The following is a 25,533-nucleotide window of genomic DNA, read 5'->3' on the forward strand; positions in this document are numbered from 1 at the left end:
GTGTGTGTGTGTGTGTGTGTGTGTGTGTGTGTGTGTGTGTGTGTGTGGAGGGGATGGGGGTGGGAAGCAGGAAGCCCACAGCAGTGCTGAGCAAGTGACAGCTGCCTCTCAAAATGCAGCTCTTAAAAAAATTTTTCCTAACCAAACAGGTCTCCCCTCTCAGCTGAGTTCAAGAATCCTGATGGGGAGAACAAGTCCCCAATCCATGAGCTGGCAGAGGGAAATGAAACAGTCAGGAGAAGAGAGACAGACGCGCGCGCGCACACACACACACACAGATGCGCACACACATACACTGAGTCACACAACATTGCCAAGGAGCTGTACCTGTTTCCTGGCCTCCTTCTGACACTCTGCAGCACCTAAACTGTTCATTCATTAATTTATTTATCGGAAATCAGAAGAGACCCTCTTTGCATCCTGATTGGAGAGATGAGCAACTAGAGGGAACCACTTATGAGACAAGGAAGGGGGGAGGAGGGGGGAGGAATGATACAGCGTGGAAAACACTTGTACAGAACTGCCTTGCCCTGGATTAAACTAATACTGATGGGAGAGCGGGGAGGATGGGAACAATGGATGATTCAGTGACAGTGGTAGCTCTCCTGATCTCTGTGAGACAAAAGATACAGTGAAGCAGCCAACAAGAAGGAGACTAATGGTCAGCTGCTTTTTAAAGATGCATCTGTAGCCAGAGGTTAAACAATCTTGCAGCAAGAGTCTTCTGTCTAGGTAAGGCCCTTAGAGGAGTCCCATTATCAGCCCACCTGAGCCCCTCACAGTCTTGAATGCTCTCAATCTCCCAATGACCCTGTAAGACAGGGCAGGTCTATTATCCCCATTTGCTGAAGGGGAACTGAGGCAAAGGGAGGTTGAGACTCAAGCCTTAAAAGGTATTTAGTCCCGAAGTGAAGGAGCTACCTATAGACCGTAAAAAACCCAGCCACCGAGTGACTCACCCCTATACACCATCCTTCCCCTCCTTGCAGGACTTCTAAGGTGGATTGCTTAACAAGAATATCTGGGGTGTCCCTACAAGGGAAAGAGAATTAGGCATTCTGCTCCAGTTGAATTCTGGTGTGAACTATGCATCCAGCTCTAGTAGACTTCCTTGGAAAATCCCAGCTAATGGTATTTAGCATTCCTGCAGCCCCTTCTCTCCAATGGTTGCAAAGCTCTTTGTACCAGTCAGGAAACTAAGCTGTCTGGAGAGGCAGGTAAATGCATTTAACAAAGATGAGGGGCCTGGTCCCGCAGGCCTGAATGGTAGCGGCTGATTTCCCACTGATGACAGACGCAGGTCCTATGTACTGTGTTCCAAGGTCATGGAGCTCCACCCAGATCTCCCGACTCCAGTTCTGTACTTAATCACCAGCTTGTGCTTAATACAAAGACTGGGAGGGGGGAGGAGGGGGACTTCTTGTTAGGTTCTGGGGTTTAGGTTTGCTCTGATTTTTGGAGAGGCAAACAATTAGTGTGACTCCTATACTGGCTGCCAGTGCCACTGGAGTCACTGCAAATCCAGACAAGACAAGCAAAGTTTCCCAGCGCTCTGTCAGGATCCTTCTCTTCTTCCTGGCAGTCTCAGGCCTGCTGGTGTACAGTTAAGGCTCAGATGACAGTGGGAAACCTGGAAAGCTTCCCCGCCTCCCAGCTGGAAGGGTCCAATCAGATATTCCTTTCCCCTCCCATGCTCCCCTTCCCAGCACCTGACCTATAAGGGGGAGGGCAAGAAGTGCTGGGTGGGTGCAGGGAGGCCTTGGCAATTGTGGCTTGGATTACAAGACTCAGAGCGGGTTGGTCTCGCCTGCCAGATGTTGTGGCCTGAAGCATGTGTGAGTACGTGTCAACAAGTGATCGGGATGTCTACAGCTGGCCAGGAGGAGGCATCTGGGGCTGTTCAGAACACCGCAGATTTACTGCAAGTGCAATCAGCAGAGCTGGAGGGCTCCCCAGGGGTTTTTGCAGGGGGAAGGAGGGACACAGCAGTGGTTGTTCCATGTGTGTGGTAACCTGGGACAGCAGGCACCACGCATTGGCTGCATTATGAGTGTGCATGTCACATGTGAACTGCCTGCCCTGCTTCTGAACAGGACAGTTTGCACCTAGACCAACCCCACCACAACCTCTCCTCCCCTGCAAGCTGGCCTGCACCTCAACCCATTAATGCACCTGCAGTCATTCATCTATGGTCCTTAGACAGGCTTTTCCACCTGGGGAAGAAACTAGGCAGTAAACTCGAGTGTAAATTCAAAGCACACGTACTGCTTTGGATTAACTCCCTAACTGAACACTCAGCCTGCACCAAGAATACATTTGTGCAAGGTAGTTTAATCTTTTTTCAAAACACACAGTAGCTGGCATGCTACAATCCCAACTCCTCGCTTCCTGTGTAGACAAGCCTGTATCCCTCCACAAACTGTAACGTATTTAGCCTCACCTGCCCTACCCACGGAAGGGCAATGCTATTATCCCCATTGTACAGATGGGAAGCTAAGGGCCAGATTTTAAAGGTATGTAGGTGCAGAAGCAGACAGGCATCTTGCGGGACTTTTAAAATTGCCTACATGAGTCAGGAGTTAAAGTCGATTGATTGCAAGAGGGAGACTGAAACCACATCAAAGAGCCCCCACTTTTTTTTAATCCAGTGTGTCAGGAGGGGATTGTGGGACAAATACTGAATTAGCTCAAGGTGGAGAGGTGAAACCTAGGTGGCAATGCACATTTTGATTATAAAACTGAAATAAACACAAGAAAGCTAACAGAGACGCCAAACTGGTTGCAGGGATTGGCAATGGCACACAGTGCAGTTTGCCTTTGGGGTGAAATCTTGGCCTCAGTGAGGTCAGCTGAACAAGGCAGGTGCTCCTGGGAAAAATCCCACTCAGTACCTAACTGCCTTAAAAACGTCTGGTTGTAGGTGAGTGGCGTAAGGTTGCACAGGACATTGGTAGTAGAACCAGGGGCTCAACCCAGGTCTTCAATCCCAACCAAACACACTACCCCAGTGGATCACCTATGTATAGGGTGCCCATCATACAGGACATCCTGGTTTTCTGCTACTTTGTCCTCTATTGATATGAAACCCAACGCCTTTATGTCTATTTTTCTAGGCCATCATAGAGGACAACTGGACTGTCTTCTGTGGTGGCCACCCTAACTATGCATTGTCCTTGGCTGCTACTCCTTCCCCCGTACTCAGTGATGAAGGAAGCACTGGGGGCTACAGAGCTGGCTGTCTAATGGCACGTGCTACCAGCACAGAAGAAAGTCCAACCCCTGGTTGATTCCCATGGCTCAGCCCACCCTCCACCTCACCCCAAGCTCATGGGTGGTTTCTCCACTGTCGCTGCAGGTTGGTGAGATCTGGTGAAACTAATCCCTACAGAAGGCAGGTAGAAATGTACTTTACAGACAAACTGAATCAGAGTTACACAAGCTTTTGTGAGCCAGAGGTCACTTCATCAGCTGCTGACGCCTACAGGGAACACCCTTAGACAGCTGCCAGCAACAGGAAATGGTTTTGTGACCAACAGACAGAGGCATCATGACACACAGTTACTTCTCCAGCTCCTAAATATTTCTGGCACCTAAATATTTGCCTGATTTAACTCCCCTCCTCCACACATTCATTTAAAAAGACCCACAAGCTTTTCTGTTTGCATATTGGAACAGAAGCACAAATCCCATTGGATATGGGGCTGCCTTGGCAACCGTGCTACAATTCCCTCTCCTGGCCAATCCAAAGGAAGCTGGCTGGCAGCTCTGATGCCAGGTCAGATGCCAAAGGCTGTGTTTGCCCCTTCTGCAGCGCAGGGTGGCTGATGCTCTTAGAAGTGTTCAAATCCCTGGACAAAGACATTTTGCCCTCTTCGATTCAGTACTCCCTGGGGCTGGAAGGGCTTGTTTCTCCCTGTATCCCTCTGTTCCTTCCAGATATCTTTCCTGTGCCACACTGGGCATATCTACACGTGCATTAATGTGCCGTAATTACTGCACATTAAGTTTAGTACCTGTACTCAATGTGCAGTAACCAGTGCTACTGCGCAGTAGTGTTGCTGCATGCCTTTTTAGTGACATTAAAGTGAAGTAGACTAATTCTACCGCGCATTAGCAAATTAGCATGGCTTTTGCTGTGATGCGCTAGTATGCAGTAGAATTAATTTATTGTGCATTTATTGTCTTGTGTAGACACACCCACTGTCTAGCAATCACCACAAAGCTCATGTCCTGTTTTTTTCAGAGCTAGCAAGCTTCAAGCTAGGCTCCTAAGAAACACCCTGACCAGGTCACAAGGCCACATATAAAGCAAGCTTCCCTATCCCCACAGCTAGGCCTGCTTACCTAAAAAGCCCCCCTGAGAGGTGAATTCAATCTCCACACTGGGTGCATCTACATATGCACTTTAATGCATAGTAGCCTATTCTACTGTGCATTAAACATCACTAAAAAGGCATTTACTTTTGCTACTGCACATTGGGCCAGCTCAATGCCCCTTAATGTAGTACATGTAGTAATGTGCAGTAGCAAATGTGCATTAATGAATGTGTAGACGCGCCCACTGTCTCCAAATCTTGGCCTCTCTGAGGAGAGCTTCAAGGAGTCTCATTTCCTGACGCAGTGAATTTTGGGATGACTGGAAAGACTTACCCAGCTCCCAGCTGTCAACCAGTGCCCACCTGGACTGCATTTGAACTGGCAACCTAGAGCCCAAAAGGCTCTTCAGCCTTTTACTGCTTCATCCGTCTTCCCCAAAACATCCAGTGTCCTTATAACTAATGCATCCAGGCAAATTTCAGCTTTGAAACACAGCACAGTCTCCACTCCCCCAGTTAACTGACTGGATGGAGTATGGGCAGCAGCACTGGGAATAACTCTTGACAGGGCACCCACGGACACTGGAATGACCAGAATGTTGCAAAATAGTGATGAACCCAGGGTAGTGACAGGAGGACTGCTAAATGTTCATGGGTACTGGAGAGGATGCTTATCGGGGCAACCGTTATCACAATTAGTCAAGGAGTAGTAGTATGTGGGGAATGTGGAGAGCCAGCAAGACACAAGCTTTGCTGCCTTGAGGAAAAGCTCATTATCTGGGCAGAGCTGGACTGGGCTTGAAGACAAGAATGCAGTAAGCAAGCAGTTCCTGTCTTCAAACTATGGCACTTGAGCATTTCAAGGAAGGGGTAGCAGCACCCGACACCTAAGTTAAATTGGACCTGTGTGGTGCTTGGTTCTATACAGACTCATAGTTTGGAACAATCCCTGCCCTAAAGGGCTTTTTACCTGGTCCAGAGTGAGGCAGCAGAGACTGTAAATGACTTATACAAGGTCACACAGCAGGGAAATGGCAGAGGCAGGAATAAGCCCGTCCCTTCTGATGCACAGGCCTATGCCCCTAACTACTGGACTATTCTGTTTCTTTGAGTAATGCACTCTTTGCCAAACAAACTTTCCCTAACTGTTCACCCACATACGTTGCTTTTTGGATTAACACCCACACCAAACAATCTGAGGACTTATCTTTGCCCTAAACAAACTCCAGCTGGGGAAGTGCAATGAATATGATTCAGAGTGTACCAGAGTCATTTTTTTACTATCTCAGGGTAAATGCCCCATGTATACATGCCACTCTGGTGTGAGATGGGGCTTGCTTCTGTGCCATAAATATATTTCCAGAGGTTACATCAGTGTAACTCTACTGATATCATTACATGGGTGCAAATATCTAGAACAGTGATTCTCAACCAGGGTGCCATAACATGCTGAGGTGTGTTGAGATCCTTTCAAACGTGCTGTGGGATGCCATACAATGTTAGCATTATTAGGTGTGCAAACTTGATTCAAAAAATCAACCCAAAGATTTTGAATAGGAATTTACAGTTTTAAATACATTCTGATCTGCTGTGGGCTTTCTGAGTGCTTTGTAACAGAAAAATTGATCTGTTATTTTCCATAGTCAAAAACCAAGTGAAAACTAAAAGCTGGCATTTTCCAAGGGGTACCTTGAGTCTAACAAGGGATGCATTAAGTTTAATGAGGGGCACACCTTGAGCATAAAAAGGTGGGGAACCACTGATCTAGAGAGAGACACCAAGGGTGTGTCTACATGAGATGCATCCCCATCTACATGTGCACAGCAATTACTGTGCGCTAGATTAGTCTAATGATCCATTTCCTAGTACCTGTAGATACAGGTACTAGGAATCGGTGCATTAAACCAATGCACCAAAGCTCACAAAGCAAACTGCTCCTGGTCAGCTTAGGTAGCAGGGGGCCAAAAGGGACAGGGAGAGCTGTCCCAGCTCTGTAGGCAGCTAGCTCCCAGCCACATGGAGATCGGTTCCAATCTCCACATGGCTGGGAGGCAGCTGCCTGGCAATGGAGACAGCGTTCCCCAACCCTGGGAAGATGAGGACCAGCCCTCATGCTTCCTGCTAGCCCAGGGCTGGCACCTGGGGGAACCTGGAGCTCCCCCTAGCTGCTGCAGTGGGGCAGAGCAGGGCAGAAGGAACCCTGAACTGAACTGCTCCCAGTGGGAGCAAATTTGCTCCCACTGGGCACATGTTCAGATGCATGTGGGAGTGCAGTTTAATGCACCTTAATTTTTTGTATAGAAAATTCAGGCACATTAATTGCATATGTAGATGCACCCAGAGAGTCTAGCTCATGACATGGTTTCAAACAGATACCAGATTCTCCACTTACATTCCTGAGTTGTGTAATACTGCAGTGCACTGTTCAACAGCTGTCATACTCCACCCCAGAAGTGACTACACTTCAGTAGAAGATGGTTTGTGTGATGCTTTGGGAACTGTGCACAGAAAACACTAAGGGACTATCCCTCATTGTTACAAGGATTAATAAGAATAAAACCCTGGGAAAAGATTAAGGCCCTGTCACTCAAGCATGTCTAGGGTAATCAGGATGACCTGGATTTCAGCTTATGAAGTGCTGAAAGGTGACTGTAAACCTGAATAAGGCCCTTCCCCCATTCTTAAAAAGGGGCTGACAGGGCTTTGCAGGAGACAGTGGGTAATTGTCTAACAGCCACTCTAGCCAGTTGGGAGTCAGGTTTTGAATTTCGGTAGGGCTTGAAAATAATCTTCTTAGCACATCAGTTCCCAACAGCTCTGTTAACTGGGCAAATCCATTACTCACAAAAGCAGGAATTGAACTGCACTCATACAAGCCAGGAAAGCACTAGTCAGTGGGGTGTGCCCAGCTCTGTCACAGCACCTCCATGCTGCTACTCTAAGCCTGGGACTCCCATGTATGGCTCTGCCCAGGCACTTCAGTGCCAATCTACACCCACTCTTCTGTTCAAGCTCTGGGCCTCACACAGAATCCAGATAACCCAATTTAATCTTGAGCTGGAATCCTGCTCCTTCAACCTGGGTCTGGCCCCTCTCATGGCTTTGCCAGTGCACCTCTATCCTCATCTGTGACTGCCTCCAGATCTGGCCTTCCCCACAAAGTGTCCCTTGAGTGCACAGAGGAGTAGTTAGCTGTGTTAGTTTGAAGTCAGGCAGAAACTTAAGTTTACTTCATCAGATGCTATCCTGGGAGTCAGGACACCTGGGTTCTAGTCTTTGCTCTTTCTACAGATCCCAATGTAATCTTGGAGCCACATGCTTCTCCACTGTGGCCTTGACTTCTGCTCTGATTGAGTTCTACCATGTTTAAGCTCTGCATTCTGGTGCACGGCCCTGGCATGAACTAGAATAGCTTCAAGGCTGCTGTAATTTACCTGCAGATGCCACAGGCAGCTCAAGGGGCAATGCATGAGAAAAGATGTGCAGGAGCACATCAGTACTTTGCTCATGTCCCCAGCATATGCCCAATACTGGGGATGATATAAAACTGGTACAGACACCACCTGGGGAAGCCTCTACCCTAGAATGATTCCCAAGTAGAGAGTTCTGCTGCCTTTAAATCCTGCAGAAGAGACCCAAGGACAATAAAAGAATCAGACACTTTGAGCCTCTGTTTCCCCTGAAATGGGGTAATACCATAATTACCCATGCTTCCCCTGCTGGGGGAGCTTGAGGCTTAATTAATATTTATTAGGTGTTTTGCTCTCCCTGGATGGAAGGGAGCAGACAGGGGCAAAACATTATTAAATAGGACTCTTGCGTTAAGACCCTGGTCTCAGCTCATCCCTTCCCATCCCAAAATGGAGGTACCTACCATCCACCTGCCCAAGCTGTGTATAGCATGGCAGAAGAAATGGCAAAAGCATGGATACAGATTTATTCTACAGGAGCCTTAAACATGAACATCTGCTGCCAAACAGGCTGGCACATGCAGCTCAACCACTGGGGACTTTAGCTCAGTGATTATGTCGTCAACGCCAACAGAAAGCAAGACAGCTGCAGTGTGAAATTCCCAAGGTGGGGGCAGGGGTAGGGACTAAGGGAAGGAAAAGAAGGAATATGAGAAATAAGGAAAGAAAATACATTGGCAAAGCCTCTTTTCTGCTTCAGTGCCTGATGCTTCCCTCTACCCTGAGAGAGTGGAGTTTGTGCAGATTCCCTGCCCCCCAGCCACTCCCAGCATCTCCTGTAGATCTGGTACCTTCTCAGCAGTGACGGGCACAGAAGAGGGGGTGAGGCTGGTGGGAGATTCTGGCCGCTTTTTGTGCTTCTGTTTAGGTCTTTCCTTGTCCTTCCGACTCTGCAAAGGAAACCAGAAAGTGTTAGAAGGACAAGTTTTCTGCCAGTGAGAGTAGAGGTTGAGAAAGAAAAAAGAGGAGGGTGTGTGGGGGTGGATTTGCAACCCTACATTCATATTCCCCTTTCCTCTTCCACCCATCCACATGGGCCTAGCCTCCCCCAACAACTTCTGGCTGGGAGTGCCCCACTATCCCTACCCCAGCTGCAGTCCACATCTGGTGTGCAGAATTATCAACAGAAGCCCCCGAATCAGTTTCTGGTAAGATGATACAGGGAAGGATTTAACAAGCCCTGGTTGATTTCAAGAAACATGCGCCTTCCTCCTTTTCCCCCAAAGGGGCTCTTTGCCCCCATGCCCCAGTCCGCTCCCCTCATCAAACATCTCTCAGACTCACCCTGTGTTACAGTTAGTGTGAGAGTCCATAAAACCATTCTTAGCACATGCTGCACATGCACAGAGATCAACAACTCAGCACTTTAGCCAGGCAGTAAAGTTTGAACCTGGATCTCAAGATCCCTACAACATCCACTAGGGCAGGGGTGGGCAAAATGTGGCCCGGGGGCCAGATGCTGCCCACCAGGCCATTCTATCCAGCCTGCGGGGCCCCTAAAAAATTTAGAAAATTAATATTTATCTGCTCCTGGTGGCCTGTCATGCGGCCCTCAGTGGCTTGCCAAAACTCAGTAAGGGCCCTCTGCCTGAAATAATTGCCCACTCCTGCACTAGGGGGAAAGAGTAGGGCCATCTCTGTCAACAAAAGTCAGACTATTTAGGGACAAAATCTATCCCTGTTTTCATCCTCTAAAGCCCCAGTGAAGCCAACAGGACTGACAGTTTGCGAACCAATGAGGAACAAGGACCTAAGAGGTGCTGACACTTTTCAGTTATCACTGACTTCAACAGGATCTACTCATCATAGGTCCTGCCCTGATAAGGTGCAGAATGCTCTTGGCTCCTGCTGACTGTACCCTACAGAAGGCATTCAGCACCATGAAGAATTAGGCCAGACCTTATTCCAGGGAACTCCATGGGACTTTTGCCATTGATTTGAGGGTTCTTTATTTGGCAAAGTGTGAGAGAGAATAAAAAATACAGACCCGCTACACAGAGGAAACCAGTTCTGTTGAATTTGTACAAGGAGCTGCAACTCTTTGTTATCAATACCTTCTAGTATAATAACCAAGATCAGGCTTGGTTTGCGGAAGACACTGTGCACAGTAAGAGACATTTGCAACCCCTAAGGCTAAGTACAGATAGTCAAAAAGCCTGAGGCTGAATCTATTCAATCTTTGCAAGTTAGTTAAAACTGCATAGACTGAATAGCTAAGCAAGTGAACAGACATTCACTTTTGATTCCAAAACTGCAGCCACATGCCTGCAGTGGTGCAGGCCAGAAGTATATCCAATTCTGAGCTCCACAATTTAAAAAGGATGTGGAGAAGCTTGAGAGAGTCCAGAGGAGAGCCACGCACATGATCAGAGGGCCTGAAAACAGCACTTATGATGAGAGGCTAAGAGCTAAGGGACTCTTCAGCCTGGAAAAGCGCAGGCTTAGGGGGGACCTGGTGGCTGCCTATAAGTATATAAGGGGTGTACATCAGGATCTGGGGGAACACCTGTTCACCAGAGCACCCCAGGGAATGACAAGGTCAAATGGTCACAAACTTCTCCAAAACCGTTTCAGGCTGGACATAAGGAAGAACTTCTTTACAGTTCGAGCCCCCAATACCGGGAATAGACTGCTGCCAAAGGTGGTGCACGCACCTACTCTGGATTCCTTCAAGAGTCAATTGGACATTTATCTTGCTGGGATCCTGTGACCCCAGCTGACTTCCTGCCCCTGGGTTGGGGGGCTGGACTCAATGATCTGCCGAGGTCCCTTCCAGCCCTAATGTCTATGAAATCTATGAAGCTGGGGGGTGCTAGAGTACACCTCCATGCTCAGCTGGAGCAGACAGCTTGGGGCCAAAGCTAACCCAACCACCTTGCTAGGCGAGGTTTGCGAGGAAGGTGCAAAGGATCTTGGGATGCTGAGGGACTGTGAGTTAACTTGAGTCTGGAGAGGATCTGTGACAATAAACCAATTTAGCCTAAAGTCTGATACTACATCCATCCAGGTTTATCTTAAACTGGTTCCAGCCATTTTGAAAACAGTTTATGTGCACTGAAATTCTGTTGTGTTACAGATTTGAACCAGTTTCCAATCACTTCTCCCAGTTTATGTGCAATGTCTGTCCCTAGCCAAAGAGATTGCAGTCTAAAGAGATGAAACTTAGGGTGAAGCTGCACATTACACTTAGATCATACTAAACCTGTGGAATGTTAAGTGGTGTAAAGTTCAAACCTGCTGTGAGCAGTCACATGTCAATATGGTTTCTTGTTTCCACAGCTCTGACTTGCCACTAGAGGGCTGGTGAGCAGGGGTGTATCTAGGAGCCAGGACACCTGGTCTCTACCCCTGCTCTGGGGGTGTGGGGAGCCTGGAGGCTGTGCATCCTGAGATGCCAGAGGAATGCAAATTGCTCATTTTTCTCAATGGAGCAGACTGAACATCCCCTAACATGAGCTAGGCACCATGACTCAGAGTTAACCCTTGTCTGAAATGGTGTAACTTTGAGACACTCAGAGGGCACTTAGCATGATTTAATGAGCTTTAATGTGGGGACACTTGAGTTTTAAGTGCTCTTAGTATGGCCTAAGTGTAACGAGTAACTTCAACATAACACAGTTGAAAAGGAAAAAAGCCTCAGAGAGAGGGGCAGCAAGCTGCCAGTAGACAGGTAGTAGAGGCAGGAGGAGAACCCAGGCCTTTTGACTCCTATTCATGACCTTATACACTAAACACATGGACCCCTTCTATAAAATGTGGGCAGTAATAGTCACGCTGCAGAAGTTATGTGATTAACTGACATTTATAAAAAGGCCTGGGAGGATTTGATATTTTAAAGTCTTGACTGTATTTCAACAAATAACAATTGAGACGTATTTCTAATACATTTCTCATTGGTCTTTTTTCTGCCCTTCAAGGGTTTTAGAAGAAAAACCACCTTCAAATACTAACTGTAATTTATTCAGAATGGAACAAGCCTGATTCTTTTCTCATGGAGCTATTTACATTTGTGCAAGCATGGGGAGAAAGGATATGACAGATCACCAATCAGAATTCCCCACTTCTGTTCAGCAAGAGCAGCATTTTACACCTGTGTTTTCTAGGTAAAAATGATGGTACAAAATCTCTCTTGAGGATTTCCAGCTGTAGAAGAAGCTTTCATGGGGAAAAAAACAGGCAAATACAGAGCCTCAATGAAGGAAACACTCTTTGAAAAAGTCTTTCCCTCATAGCAACACTGACACCTCCCTTTTCACCCCCAACAATATCCCCCTTCCCTCCAAATATCTGGAAGCAAATCAACCAGCCCCCACAAAAATCCTACCCCAACAAGAGATTTGATGCTGAGAGGGGGAAAGTGACAGGCACCCTATGAAGTCCATTCTGGACTGTGCTATTGCTATGGTTTGACATGGCAGGTTTTTACATATTACAACGATGGACAGCTAAGACAGAGAATAGAGATAGACACAAGGTAGTGAAAATTCAGGGGCTGTGACTCCAGGAGTCCAAATTTATAGCAGATGATGAAACGAGATCATCCTATCTGATGAGGACATTTCATCATAATTAGAGTTACTTGAAGAAATTTTAGTGGAATCCTGTTCTGCTGGAATATGCTGTTCCACTGAAATGAGAACACTTTGTGGAACTGGGTTGACTATGCTGGAATTTTGTATTGGAAGGAAAGAGGGGAAGAAGATATTCTGACTATGTCAAAATGTTCTATGTCGACACAGCAGGCATGAAGTGGTTTGAGTTCTCAGGTGGAAAGGACTTTTTGTTCCAAAATATTTATTTTGCAACAGATACCATAGAGCATAATGCAAAATAAAAAAATCACAAGTCAAAACAAAAATGTTCTGATTGACTCAATACATTTTTTTTAATTTGCCTTTGCAGGTATTTTCAAAATGGTTTAGTTTTCATACTAATTTACAATGACACCGAACTGCAAAATCCCCAAATTATCCATAAAACAGAACTTATGTCCACTTCACAACTTTTATAATAATATTTTATGACTGAGTGCCCCAGGTAAAACTGAGAGTTGAAAAGGTAGCTGGTTATCTACAACTAGCAACACAATGGCATATTATGTTGTTGTCTTTTCAGCTCTGTAATTTATTACAGAATTCATTAGAACTCATTGTCACAGGGAATTGGTGAGGCTGAGGATTTAGCAAGACTCAAAGGACTGGACACTCATTCATGTAACAAGATCTTCTAGTGTTACAAGAGTTAATGCTAATAAATACTTTGGAAGGCATATTAAACACTGTGCTTCAGAGTTTAAGTCGATCTCTATGTATTAGAGAGCAGCATGAAACCTGATGTGCAGCTAAGGTCAGCTTGTATTTGCCAGATATGGAATTATTATGCCTTTCTCTGTTTCTGGCCTTTGTCAGAGACATGAAACTGGGCTAGATGGACCCTGGGCCTAACTCAATCTCCTGTCTTCCTTCCCACAAGATTTATTGTCTTCAGCCGTGTCCCTGTGATACAGAAAAATCTAGAATTTCCCACATTTAAGGCTAGATCCTGCATGAGTTTCATGTGATTAGGCTCCTATACTGTGCAAATCTCAATGGAGGGGTAGGGCTTTCGTCAAAGATGACACAAGAGGCAAGCTGAGAGTCTGGAATGGAAGACCCTTCTGTGTTTGTACAAGGCCTGTCAGAACGTGACTGCTCCATTGGCAGGGCCCCTAGGAGTGACGGTAACACAAATAAAATATGACAACCATTGAAAGTATAGTTGTTATTATTACAACAGCAACATTTACACTGGGAAAAAAGCATGTCCTTTTTAGTAATATTAAATATCATGTACAATTATCCAAAAGAACTCACTGTTGCGATACACGGAAGCAAACAATTTAGTGAGAAAAATCACTGTTCATAAATGCTATGAAGATGAAAAGGGCCGTTTGTGGAAGTTCCAATTACAGTACTACGAAAAATATTTTTTTAAAGGATGATATTGTTGGAGGATCCTCACTTCATATAGATTCTAGTTTTCCAGAATACCCAGTCTTTTTCATCTTGACCACATCCTACACAATGAGTAGGACCATTGGGAAGAGTAGGTGCTGATCCAATAGGTTGCTAAGTAAGGCAGCAAACGAATAGTTTCCATTGGTCAGGCTCATGGCTCACTGCTCGTTTTGCTGTATATTGATCTTGGTAGAGTAATAATTATTTTTTGTGCTAAGTAGTGGTGTGTAATTAGTACCCTGGGGCCAAATTTATCCCTAGGGCAACTCTGTTGACATCTGGTAACAAAGCAGTTACAAAAGGAGGACATGAACTTGTTTTGGCCATTGAAGCATCTGAGAAGACTTACAACAAAGTAACTTTTATTCCAAAATAAAGTGTCCATATTACATACTGGGTTATTCCTGTATAATGATGTTGGTCAATTTCTCTATGCTGCCAAAGCCTGAGACACGAACTGGGGCCCATTTTCAAAATGGAAAATCCCTACTGACCTTTTGCCTGTGTCAGTCAACCACAGCTCTTTCAAGCTGGTCAATCAAAACTGAGGCACTGGTAGACACTGGTGAAAATGTAGGTTTATGTATCCTACCTTTGGTTAAGCAGTGAATTAGTGGCTGACTCAGGGCTGTAATTATTTGCATTACAGTGGGTGCATTTACACATTTATTAATTTGCATCTAAACATTTATTAATGCACATTAAATTTAGTTCCTCCAGGCACCTATACACAAGAGTGGAGGCTGCTCTGTCGCACTGGAATTCCAGCATGTTGGAGCAGAATCGATTAATCAAGTGTGCTGGAGCGTGACAAGTACTGCACTCCAGCAGCCTTCTGCATCATGTGTATCAGTGTATCCACACTTAAAAAATGGTGGCGGGGCCATTTGAATTAAAGCTCATTAAGCCAGCTTTAGGTCAAAGCATCCCTACCATTTTTAAGCGTGGGGATGCTGATACACAAGACGCACCAGCACTTTAATTACAGTGGCTCTCGGAGCCACTCTAATTAAAGTGCCACCTTCCCCCAGCCCCCAAAGCACATGTAAAAGTGCCCTCTATTGGGAGGTACTAGAAAAAGGTGCATTAGCCTATTTTAATGCGCATGAATGAAAGCACACTTTTTTTGTAATACTTTAATGCACATAAATAGCCTAACGCTCATTGAAGCACACATGTAGACACACCCAGTGTCACCTAAAAGCCCCTATGTCACCTTACTGACATAGCCCTGCCAGCAAATGCCTCATTGTAGATAAGCCAAGTATCTGCTTACAGGGTTGGCTGTTGTAGCTCTACCAGCCAATCCACTCCCGTGTACACAATTCCTGAGACACAGAGCAAGGGACAGATTCAAAAATGTATTTAGGTGCTTAAAAATGCAGGTAGATGCTTGGTGGGATTTACAAAGACGTTTCAGTGAATCAGGCATCAAATTCCTCCTGACTCAACAAGAGTTAGCTTAAAAGGATTTAAACTTCTTAAGCGCTTTTGTAAATCCCACCAGGTACCTAAACAATTTTGCAAATTTGCAAGGTAATTTATCACGCAGACCACAGAATCTAGGTTTCCTGAAGCCAGGACAGGCCTCAACCACAAACCCATTCTTCCTTCCTGCAAAGGCAATATTTCAGAATCCTAGCTACAACCTCCGTCCATTTAACCACACTGCCTCTTCAAGCAGCCTCCACTAGAACAAACATTAATATCTTTTCCTCCTTCTAATCTAGCTTATCTTATGGTCTCTGAACACGTGTCCTTTTCTCCCCCTGTAATACATGTCTGGCAGATCTGAGATAAAAACAACTCTTCAGAGAAATTGCTAGGGGGCAGCACAAACTGGACAGGTTCCACTCTGGGCAAGACAGAGATCCATTAGATGTAACTTTGCATGCAGTCTTTGGAGGGTGAAAAATCGAAGTGGGAGATTAGTGGGAAAAGATTGTAATGGCACTACCTGTTTTTGAACACCTAGGCCTGTCAATAACAAAGTTAAAACTCCTGTATTCATGTTTAGGCATCTAAAAGGAGCCTAATTTTCAAAGGCGATGAGCACTTGAAGCTTCCATGAAGGACAACAGGATTTGTGGGTGTTCAGTTCTTCTGCAAATCAGGCCGTTTTAGTGGGGTGTCTCCATCTGGATTTAAGAGCCTTGGCTGGCAGATGGACTTCCCCACCATATCCCCATACTTTCTTGCTTGCTCACCCTCAAACTCCCATCTAGCCATACTCACCAGATGTGAGCCTTCTGGGCTACAGCTCTGGGCTGCAGATGCAGCCTCTCCCGCTCAAGCTGTAGAAACCTGCATGTGTAGTTGTACAGGTTCCCTGGCTCAGTCCTGGTGTGTCAGCCTGGAAAATCAGGCCTGTTTCTGAGGCCTCATCTACAGGGGAGGGGGAAATTTCCTAGCGTAACTCTGGTGAAGTAGCTACTCTGGTTATAACTCCCCCATGTGGACACTTACTGCTAAATCCTAGTTCGCTTTACGTACGTAAGTGGTACATATGTATACATGTAACTGCAGTTTTTGGCATTCATATACAGGTTGGGATTTTCTTTTCCCCTCTAGCAACATAGAATCACCCTACATGGATACCTGTGGGGAAACAAGACGGAGAAGGAAGAGGCCCCTCCCACCTGTTAGGGCAACCATTTAGTGGTTAAGGTACATATCTACAGAGCTGAACAGCCAGGAAGGTACCCACAGCACCTTGCATTTAATATTCAGTGAATAAACAGCGCTGGGAAGTCTTCTTCCTCAAAGGGAGCAAGAGAAGAACCCAGGATCCCTTACCATTGGTGTCAACATTCATCTCATCAAGCCACACTCCCTGTAGTGTGTATCTTTCCTCCTGGCTCCAGATATCTCCCTCTCTTGGCTGCCCAGTGGGCCAACTTCAGGAGAAGAGTTGGAGGCAGGGATGGGTAAAGCCTGGCCTATGACTTAGTGATTGAGCATTTTTCAGGGAAGGAGGAGATGCAGGTTCAAACCCTTCTGGGTAAAAGGGACCTAGAGTCTTCTGTTTCTTAGGCAAATGCCCTAACTGCTCAGCTACTGGGACTAAAAACCAACAGTACCTTCTTTCAGTGTCTGGCCCCCACTAGTCATGGGTTTTACTCAGATAAAATTATGTGCTTTGCCTGGTTTGCCATGTGTACTTGGGAGACTCTGTTTCCTTGTACAGCTTTCTGGCTGGAGCACAGACCTATTGAACATAATCAGCACAGGCAATGCTGAACTGCAAACTACGTGCAAGCACCCCAAACTGCAGTTAAGCAGCTACATATGTGATAGTTGGGCACATAAAGCAAAACAGGATTTAGCCCTTCATTACAGAACAATTCCTCTGCTCCCAAAGGGGAGCAACTATTGTGAAACAGCCACTTTTATTTCAGACTAGACATTCATACAGATTTATCCTGGTATAACTATGTTTCTTTTTTCAATACAATTTTGTTTCAGTGCCAAATTGGTTCTGAATTAAGTTTCAAATTTCAGCTGAGCACAGCTCAATCATTCAAGTCTGTGTGGCGCTACCACCGGCAAGTATCTTACCTCACAGCTTGCTCCGTCTGGGGCTTCAGATACTCCCAAATGGCAGGCATCCTATGTGCAAGCCCTGAACCCAGAGGCCTTGGAGTAAAGGTTCCCCCTAGTCTCACTTGCCCCTAGTCGAAAGGCTGAAGGAGCAAGCTAGGGGGAAAGTCCAAAAGCAATCCCCCACCCCAAGGTCTGGAACAGCCTGCCATCGGAGGTGGTTCAAGCACCTACTCTGAACACCTTCAAGAGTAAATTGGATGCGTATCTTGCTGGGATCCTATGACCTCAGCTGACTTCCTGACCTTTGGGTGCGGGGCTGGACTCGATGAACTTCCGAGGTCCCTTCCAGCCCTAATGTCTATGTCTATCACCATAAATTGTGTAGTGGAAATCCTTGCATCTGCAAGCATTTGTAGTCCCATGTACCTGGCAGGGGAAATACCCTTCTCCTCAGCCTTGAATGACTTGATGTAATTAGAAGGTGAAGGCTTATCCCAGGTATAGCTAGGCTGTGAAGACAAGCCATGGGCTCTCATAGCCTCCAGAGCAGCCCTGAGACTGTTGGATTAGCTCATCCTTTTGAGGAGTTCGAATCACAACCTGTGAGCCTGCATAGCCTCACCCACTAGGCATCTAGGGCTCTGGCCCTCCCCTTCCCACTTTCTATAGCTCAGAAATGAACTGTAGGGTGTCAATCCCCATTGCATCCAGGAAACCTCTGCGGTGCAGGGAAGGATTAGTTAGCTCACTGGCTCTTGTGCAAGTTGTGGGTGTTCAGCATATCTCAGAGCTGGCCCTGACCCAGCACATGCCCCAGCTCCTAGTCCCCTGACTCATTCCAAACTGTCCTTGCAGGGACTTCAGGGACACAAACAGCCTTTCTCTCTTAGCAGCAAAGTTCAGTAAGTGGCTCTTCTGCAGGATGGGCCATATGGACATTCTTTGGAACCTTGTCCTTCAAGTCCTTCACCCCTGCTACTGATAGTCTGGCTTTGGCTACCACCACAGCGGGGACGAAGGAGGCCTTTTCCTAATTGTGCATCTCCCTGTTTGCCTGACACTGTCCCAAGGATTCAGACTGACAGCAGGCTTCTCCCTGCCATAAAGCCCTATCCAGGGGCCTCTGTCTATAACTTGTGTTCCTTTAAATGGCATCCCTGCACATTACACATACATTGCAGCTACTTCTAATAAGTCCTTTTACCACTACACCAAAGGAACACCTCCATGTGGCTCAGATTAATATCAATAACAACAACAATACCAGGAAAGCTGTTATTGTTTTGTTGCTGCTGTTGTTGTAACTGTGTTTATTATAGCAGTGGCCAACCAAGAATGTGGTTCCATTGTGCTAGGTGTTGTACATTCACAGGATAGCGACTGCCTGCTGTCCCAAATAGCTCAATAGACAAAACAGACCCAGGGAGAGGAGGAGACAGAACACACCACCATAATGAATAATGGCAGCAGATGTTAGTTCCACAGGTGTTTTATGGTGGGAGAGACATTTTAAAAGGAAGGGGTTGGTTAACTGGAAGTAAAGGGAAGGGAAGCAGTTGGCGTGTCTACACGTGTGTTTATGTGCACCTACACTTAATATGTATTTACTTAAGGCACATTAAGGCAATGTAGGGGCTCACTAATGCACATTATAGCGCATTCAATTTAGTCACGAATAGCTAAGTCGCATTAGCGCACGTGCAGATGCACTCATACACATTAATGTGATGTGTATCTGTTGACACACACTGCATTAATGAGCATTAGCATGTCTACACATGCGCTAATGTGACCTAGCTATTCACGCCTAAATTTGATACCTGCTTTATGCAGGTATCAAACTGAGGCTCACATAGCCTTAAATCAACATTTTTAAGACACAATAAGGGTGTGCATGTGTAGACATGTGCCCTTAATGTGCCTTAAAAATGGCGATTTTAGGCTAAGCCCACTTAAAAGAGGTGTGTGTAGATGCGCCCAGTTTGGAGGACTGGGCATGCCCAAAAGGTGTAAAGGGAGGAGCTATGGAGTGATGCTGAGGGGGCAAGATAGTGAGTTTGGGAGAGGGCTGGAGCAAAGAGCCAATCAAAACAGGGCAAAGAAAATCCATGTTAGGTGATTATCCAGACTCATGCATTGTTTGTGGATCCCAGACCTAAAGAACTGAATGGAAGCCATAAAAGATTTCCAAATACTTGGCACCCACAGCTTGGAGCCAGGCTTTCAAAAGTGCTCTGAAATTAGCATCCCTCATTGTGACCCTTAAGGCTGGATGTTCAACATCCCAAATTGTTTTCTAAGGGCTGTTGCCCTTCTGTGACTTTTGAGCAATTTTGCAAATGGTGCCCTATGTGCCCACATGTGTGTCAACAGACTTGGTTCTTCTCCCACTTACATCAGCATAATTTGGGGTAATTCTACTGAATTGATATTGATATCAAATTGGGGTGAATGAGAGGAAAATTAGGCCCAGAAATTCACTGCACTTGTGTGGTTCTCACTCAAGCACAAAGATGCCAAAATTTGAGTCGCATGGTTTTTGGCATTTTTCTTAAAGTCTCAGCTCTCGGAGCCAAAGATCATTTGAAAATCTCAGCTTTCATTAAGAAAAAAATACATTGCTAACTCTTGTAGTTATCAAGAAAAGCCTGAAAATAGTATCTCTTCAGGATTACAACACTGAAAGGCAAATTAAAGAAATATATTATTTTATGAAAATCTCACATTTTTTAAAGCTGATCTCACAATTGTTGTGGGGCTAACTCCCTTTTTTTTGAACAGTTGGGGCTGCTACTATTGCAAATGAAATGTTAACTAATTCAGCCTCACATTCCAGGTGTTACCTCACAGTCCAGATAAGCAGGTTTTACCCTCCTTTCCAGCTGGGGATATTGTGGTCCAGGGTGGGTAAAGTGACTTGCCAAAGGTCATATGGTGCATTGGTAGCAGAGCAGGGATAGTGATAACAGGGTTCAGATTCCTAGTTCATTACTCTATATAATTTGCATGTATTTCGTGGCTCACTGAAGAGGGTTCCAGTATGCTTATATGCTTGATTAGGATGGCTCAATATGAATATCCCCATTTTATAAATGAGAAAACAGAGGCAACATGGAGTGTAGTAGGGCTGTGCGAAATGGAAGCGTTCTGTTTTGACCAGTGTTTTGATGTTTCGATGGAACAGTATTTCATTTTGACTTTTGTTTAAAGTCGAAACAGCTGTTCCTTTTTGTTCCGTCAAAACATTTTGCCGTTTCGACCCTGTTTCGACGTTTCGCCCATAGGATATAATGGGGAAGGTCAAAACAGGCTATAACTTTGTCATTTCTGGCCAGATTTGTATGAAACTTGTAGGCATGGTAGCTCCTTACTGCTGTAGCTTACCACTACATCAGAAGTGTACATCTAGGGCTTGGTGAACAACTGTTCACTAGGGCGCCCTTGGGGAAAACTAGGAGTAATGGTCACAAACTCCTGGAAGATTGTTTCAGGCTCAACATTAGGAAAAACTACTTCACAACTAGGGTGTCCAGACTGTGACCATTACTCATAGTTTTCCCCAAGGGTGCCCTGGTGAACAGTTGTTCACCGAGCCCTAGATGTAGCTGCTACCAAGTCCCCTCTTGGCCTTCTCTTTTTCAGGCTGAAGACTCCCATGTCTCTCAGCCTTTCTTCATATGGCTTGCCATGCAAGTCTCTGATCATACAAGTGGCCCCTCTCTGGACTCTCTCAAGCTTTACCACATCCTTGTTAAGGTGCGGAGCCCAGAACTGGATGCAGTACTCCAGCTGCAGTCTCACCAATGCTGAGAAGAGCTGCGTAGAGCAAGAGAATCACATCTTTGCAATGGTTTTGCTGGAGAGGCATCAATTGATGCATGCCAGGGTATTGTTGGCCCCGCTGGCTACAGCATCACACTGCCGGCTCATGTCCATACTGTGGTCAATTATTACCCTCAGGTCTTGGTGACAAGTGATGGGGGATCTTTAGTCCTGCTGCCTGATGAGAGGCAGCAGTTACACAAGCACCCACGTCATGAGTCTTGCCTGTCAGCAGCTAGGGGTGCAGGGCCCCAGAACCCCTGCACTGATCTCCTCCACAGCTGGCAGGCTTCATGGCCTCAGCAGGGCCTAGCAGGCAGGCCTGCAGTAGTTTCCCCTCCCCCATGCCCCAAGACAGACACAGTTGCACAAGTACCCATGACATGAGTTTTGCCTGTCAGCAGCCAGAGGTGCAGGGCCCCAGAACCCAGAACTCCTGCACTGATCTCCTGGACAGCTGGCAGGCTTCATGGCCTCAGCAGGGGCTACCGTCCCTGCAGCTGTCACCCTGCTGCGCCTTAACACAGTGTCACCCATGTCATGAGTTTTGCTTGTCCGCAGCTTGAGGTGCAGTTTCCCTCAAACCCCTGCACCTATCGCCTCGAAACTTGGCAGGCTTTGTGGCCTCAGCAGGCGCTACCATCCCTGCAGTTTTCTCCCTGCTGTGAATTAACACATACACGTGACATGAATTTTGCTTTCAGGATTTTGGGGTACAGTTTCTCCGAACCCCCTGCACCTATCTCCTTGAAACGTGGCAGGCTTTGTGGCCTCCGCAGGGGTTAGCATTCCTGTAGTTTTGACCCTGCTGTGGCTTAACACATACACAAGTTTGGCTCTCAAGACTTTGGGGTGCAGTTTCTCTGAACCCCCTGAACCTATCTCCTTGAAACTTAGCATGCTTTGTGGCCTCCACAGGGGCTAGCAGGCCTGCAGTTTTGACCCCACTGTGTCTTAACACATACATATGACATGAGTTTTTCTCTCAAGAATTTGGGGTGCAGTTTCTCTGAACTCCCTGCACCTACCTTCTTGAAACAAGGTAGGCTTTGTGGCCTCAGAAAGGGCTACCATGCCTGCAAGTTTCATCCAAATCTGACTAGAAATGACAAAGTTATAGACTGTTATACCCATTATAACCTATGGACAAAACGTTGAAACAGGGTCAAAATGGCAAAACGTTTCGACTTGCCTCATATTGTTTCAAGGCTGTTTCGACCATATCTGTTTCATTGCGATTTTGCTGTTTCAACCTCAAAACAGGTCAAAACAGCATCGAAACAAAACTGGTGGTGAAATTTCGCTGGGCCCTAGAGTGCAGTGCTTTGCCCAAGGTTCTGAGGACGGATGGAGTTAGGGGAAAAGTTAAGAACAAAATTAGGCTCCCATCTGTCTTCTCCACACAAGACTCACCCCATCTACAGAACACTGTCTGTCCCAGCTGTAGGAACTAGTGTCATTCAGGAGAGGAGAGACCCATAATTAAGAGGCATTTCACTAGATGTAACAGCACCAACACCGGTCCTGACAGTCCCTGCCTGCTGCAGAGATTGTTCGGAGTCTTTCAGATTCCTGCATCCCAGATGAATTTTGGAAATTGCCAAGCAGTGTTACAATGTCAATCGATGCAAATGCAAGGCACAGTACTATAGTTATTTTATTCCACAGGTCATGGCAAGTATGGGACAAACTGGAGCCAATACAGTCTTGTATAGTATGTGGCACTGAGTACCTGCGTGCATATTCATATACATCCATGCATACCAGCATGCAAAGGAATAAATTTATAGGCTGATTGGTAGAAATGTCATGATGGTCACTACAGGCTACATTTTGCACCCCGCCCCCATAATTTCATAAGGACAGTAGTGGTTACACCTAGATCCTCCTGCTTCAAAACTACAGAAATCTTTTTTCTGAAATAATAGAGAGGCAATGACAGGCAACTGAGCAGTGTCTCTATTTGCATCTAGGTGCATATCTGTACACACACATGACTAGAATTCAGCTGCCATAGCTGGGACCAGGTATGCCTAAAAATCTAGGCCCATTAAGATACCAAACTAAGCAGTAAGGTTTCCAAACAACTGTACCTGTTGGGTGCTGAGTTCTATTGAAAAACTGGCCCTGACTGCAAGTGTTGAGCAGCTGGAAACGGCTGGAAAATCTGTCCCCTGGAGACTAGTCTTTGTATCCCACTTAAATTTCCCCAGCCCTCACTTCCTGCATTAAGCTCAGAATGCTGCACTGAGATGAGATGGGGAATTGCAATTCCTCTCTCTGCCCACACAAAGAGCTCCAGCCATGCCCGCAGCCACATCCTGCTCTTCCCAGATCACTTTGCAATCATGATTTCCCCTGAAATTCTTCTTCCAGGCTTCCCTATGTCCTTCATTTCCTGTCTGGATCAGAAAACCAAAGAGATATGAGCAAACCTCAGGGGTCTTCTATGCCCCAAACCCCTGCACTATTGCTCTGTACCACCCAGAATGCCTGATTTCTTTGAGCACCTTTACAGTACCCCACAGCAGAGGGACAAGTCAGGCTCCTCCCTGACATGTCGCTTGCCCTCTCAAGGAGGTGCCCAATGGCCTGTTACCTAGCTAAGCATTAACATTTTATTATTAACAAGCATTTTGCGATACAGAGTTAAGTGGACAGCTCAAGTTACCTGGTTACCCATGAGCAGTGCCACCCTAAGGAGTCTGGTTACCTGCCTACTCATGGGCACTGGCACCCAGAGGGGTCAAGTTACCTGGTTACCCACAGACATTGGCACCCAAAGGGGTCAGGTTACCTGGTTACCTACAGGCATTGGCACCCAGAGGGGTCAGGTTACCTGGTTATCCACAGGTACTGGCACCCAGAGGGGTCAGGTTACCTGGTTACCTACAGGCACTAGCACCCAGAGAAGTCACATTACCCAGTTACTCAAGGATATTTTGGTGGTGCAAAATAGAGAAGCTGCCATATCAGCAAAAGGAGTGGACACCTACAGCTACTCAGTAGGGTAGCCTTGTGCCACCAACAGGTGCCCACAACCTGGGCTTGAGTGCGGGGCTGTCTCCCTGCCACTCCATGCTTCTTTCCACACAAAGCTCTGCAGGGTGCAGCCATAAGCACTTGTGACATTGCTCAGCATGTGGCAGAGACATTTAAACGTGTCGTATCCGTTCACTCTGGGAATGGGAGGGGACAGTGATCTTGGCTCTGAATGCTTCCTGTAGAAGTCACTGGCAGGGAGGCAGCGAGGAATAGAAGTTAGCAGCCTGCCCCTCCTGCCACCCGTCACCCAGTTCTTCAGTGCCCAGCACCCCCCTATGCACACATTCACACTCTCCCTTTGCACACCTCCCGTCAGGGAAACCTCATGTACAGCCATGGAGCCATGGAGGTTCATTGCCAATGGCTCCTGCCTGCCTGGAGAACCTGCCATGGACCTTGGACGGGAGTGGGGAGTGGAGGTAATCCGGAAGCAGCTGCGATTCATTCAGGGAGAGGGGTGGAAGGGGGGCACTGCTAGATCACCAACTATTTTAACACCCATCCCTCCTTGAAAACAAAATACCGCCCTACCTTCCAGACACTCCACGCTCCCTGCAGCAGCAGGCTGGCTGGGTGAGCCCTGGTCTGGAGCAAACATTGACCTGCCCCAAGCAACAAACTTCATGAAAAACAAACTCTCTCCATGTAGGATTTAGCAGCTGGAGATTGGCATCTCAGCACGGAACAGCCCAGAAACTTTATGGATGGGGGAGAGGGGAGGGGGGGGGGCGTGCCTGAGACACAATCTAACTTGTAGCTCTTAAAGGCAGGAGGAATGAAACAAGATCCCTTGCCTGCCAAAAAGGGTTGTACACAGTTTCTCTGTGGTGCCTGCTCCCCCTCCCTCCCTCCAACCCCACTCCCTTCTTCCCTTCTCCGTGCCCCCCTTCTAATCTGCTGGCCAAGAGTAATTGGACCATTAAAAGCAGCTTGGACAAGGGAGGGAGGAAGAGATTCTTTGGGGACGAGACCTTTGCTTGGAAGAGCTGAGTGGTCCCAGTATTAAGTTATACTCCCCTCCACTCCCAGGTTCTCTGAACTTTCTAAGTCTGAAAACAAGGAGGCCTGGCTGTGGGTGCAGCCACAAGAGCAGCCGCAGGAAGAATGAGAAAGAAAGCAAGTCGGATTGGAAATGGAAATACATGACCAAATTCTGCCCCTTTGAAAGCTACAAGCCTGAGTCCGCTGTCTCTGCCACCTGTGCTGCTGAACTGATTTCAGCCATTTCATAGATTTCATAGACATTAGGGCTGGAAGGGACCTCGGAAGATCATCGAGTCCAGCCCCCCACCCAAAGGGCAGGAAGTCAGCTGGGGTCATTGTATCCCAGAAACATAAACA

The 25,533-nt window shown here is 46.5% G+C and overlaps 1 protein-coding gene across 6 annotated transcripts in view; it reads right to left on the bottom strand.

Moving 5' to 3' along the window:
- The window catches only part of MLLT6 (MLLT6, PHD finger domain containing), a 108,327-nt gene that overhangs the window by 45,262 nt on the left and 37,532 nt on the right, over window positions 1–25,533 (bottom strand). For 5 of the 6 annotated variants that reach the window (XM_019507696.1, XM_019507672.1, XM_019507688.1 and 2 more), the window contains one exon: window positions 8,578–8,676. In XM_019507696.1, the coding sequence (XP_019363241.1) occupies window positions 8,578–8,676 (99 nt within the window). Of the gene's footprint in view, window positions 1–8,577; window positions 8,677–24,195; window positions 24,381–24,723; window positions 25,001–25,533 lie in introns of those variants that run through there. The other variant, XM_019507704.1, reaches the window with a different exon arrangement.

The sequence above is a fragment of the Gavialis gangeticus genome, unplaced genomic scaffold (assembly GCF_001723915.1).
Source record: "Gavialis gangeticus isolate Ggan-Ray unplaced genomic scaffold, GavGan_comp1, whole genome shotgun sequence".
Lineage (NCBI taxonomy): Eukaryota > Metazoa > Chordata > Crocodylia > Gavialidae > Gavialis > Gavialis gangeticus.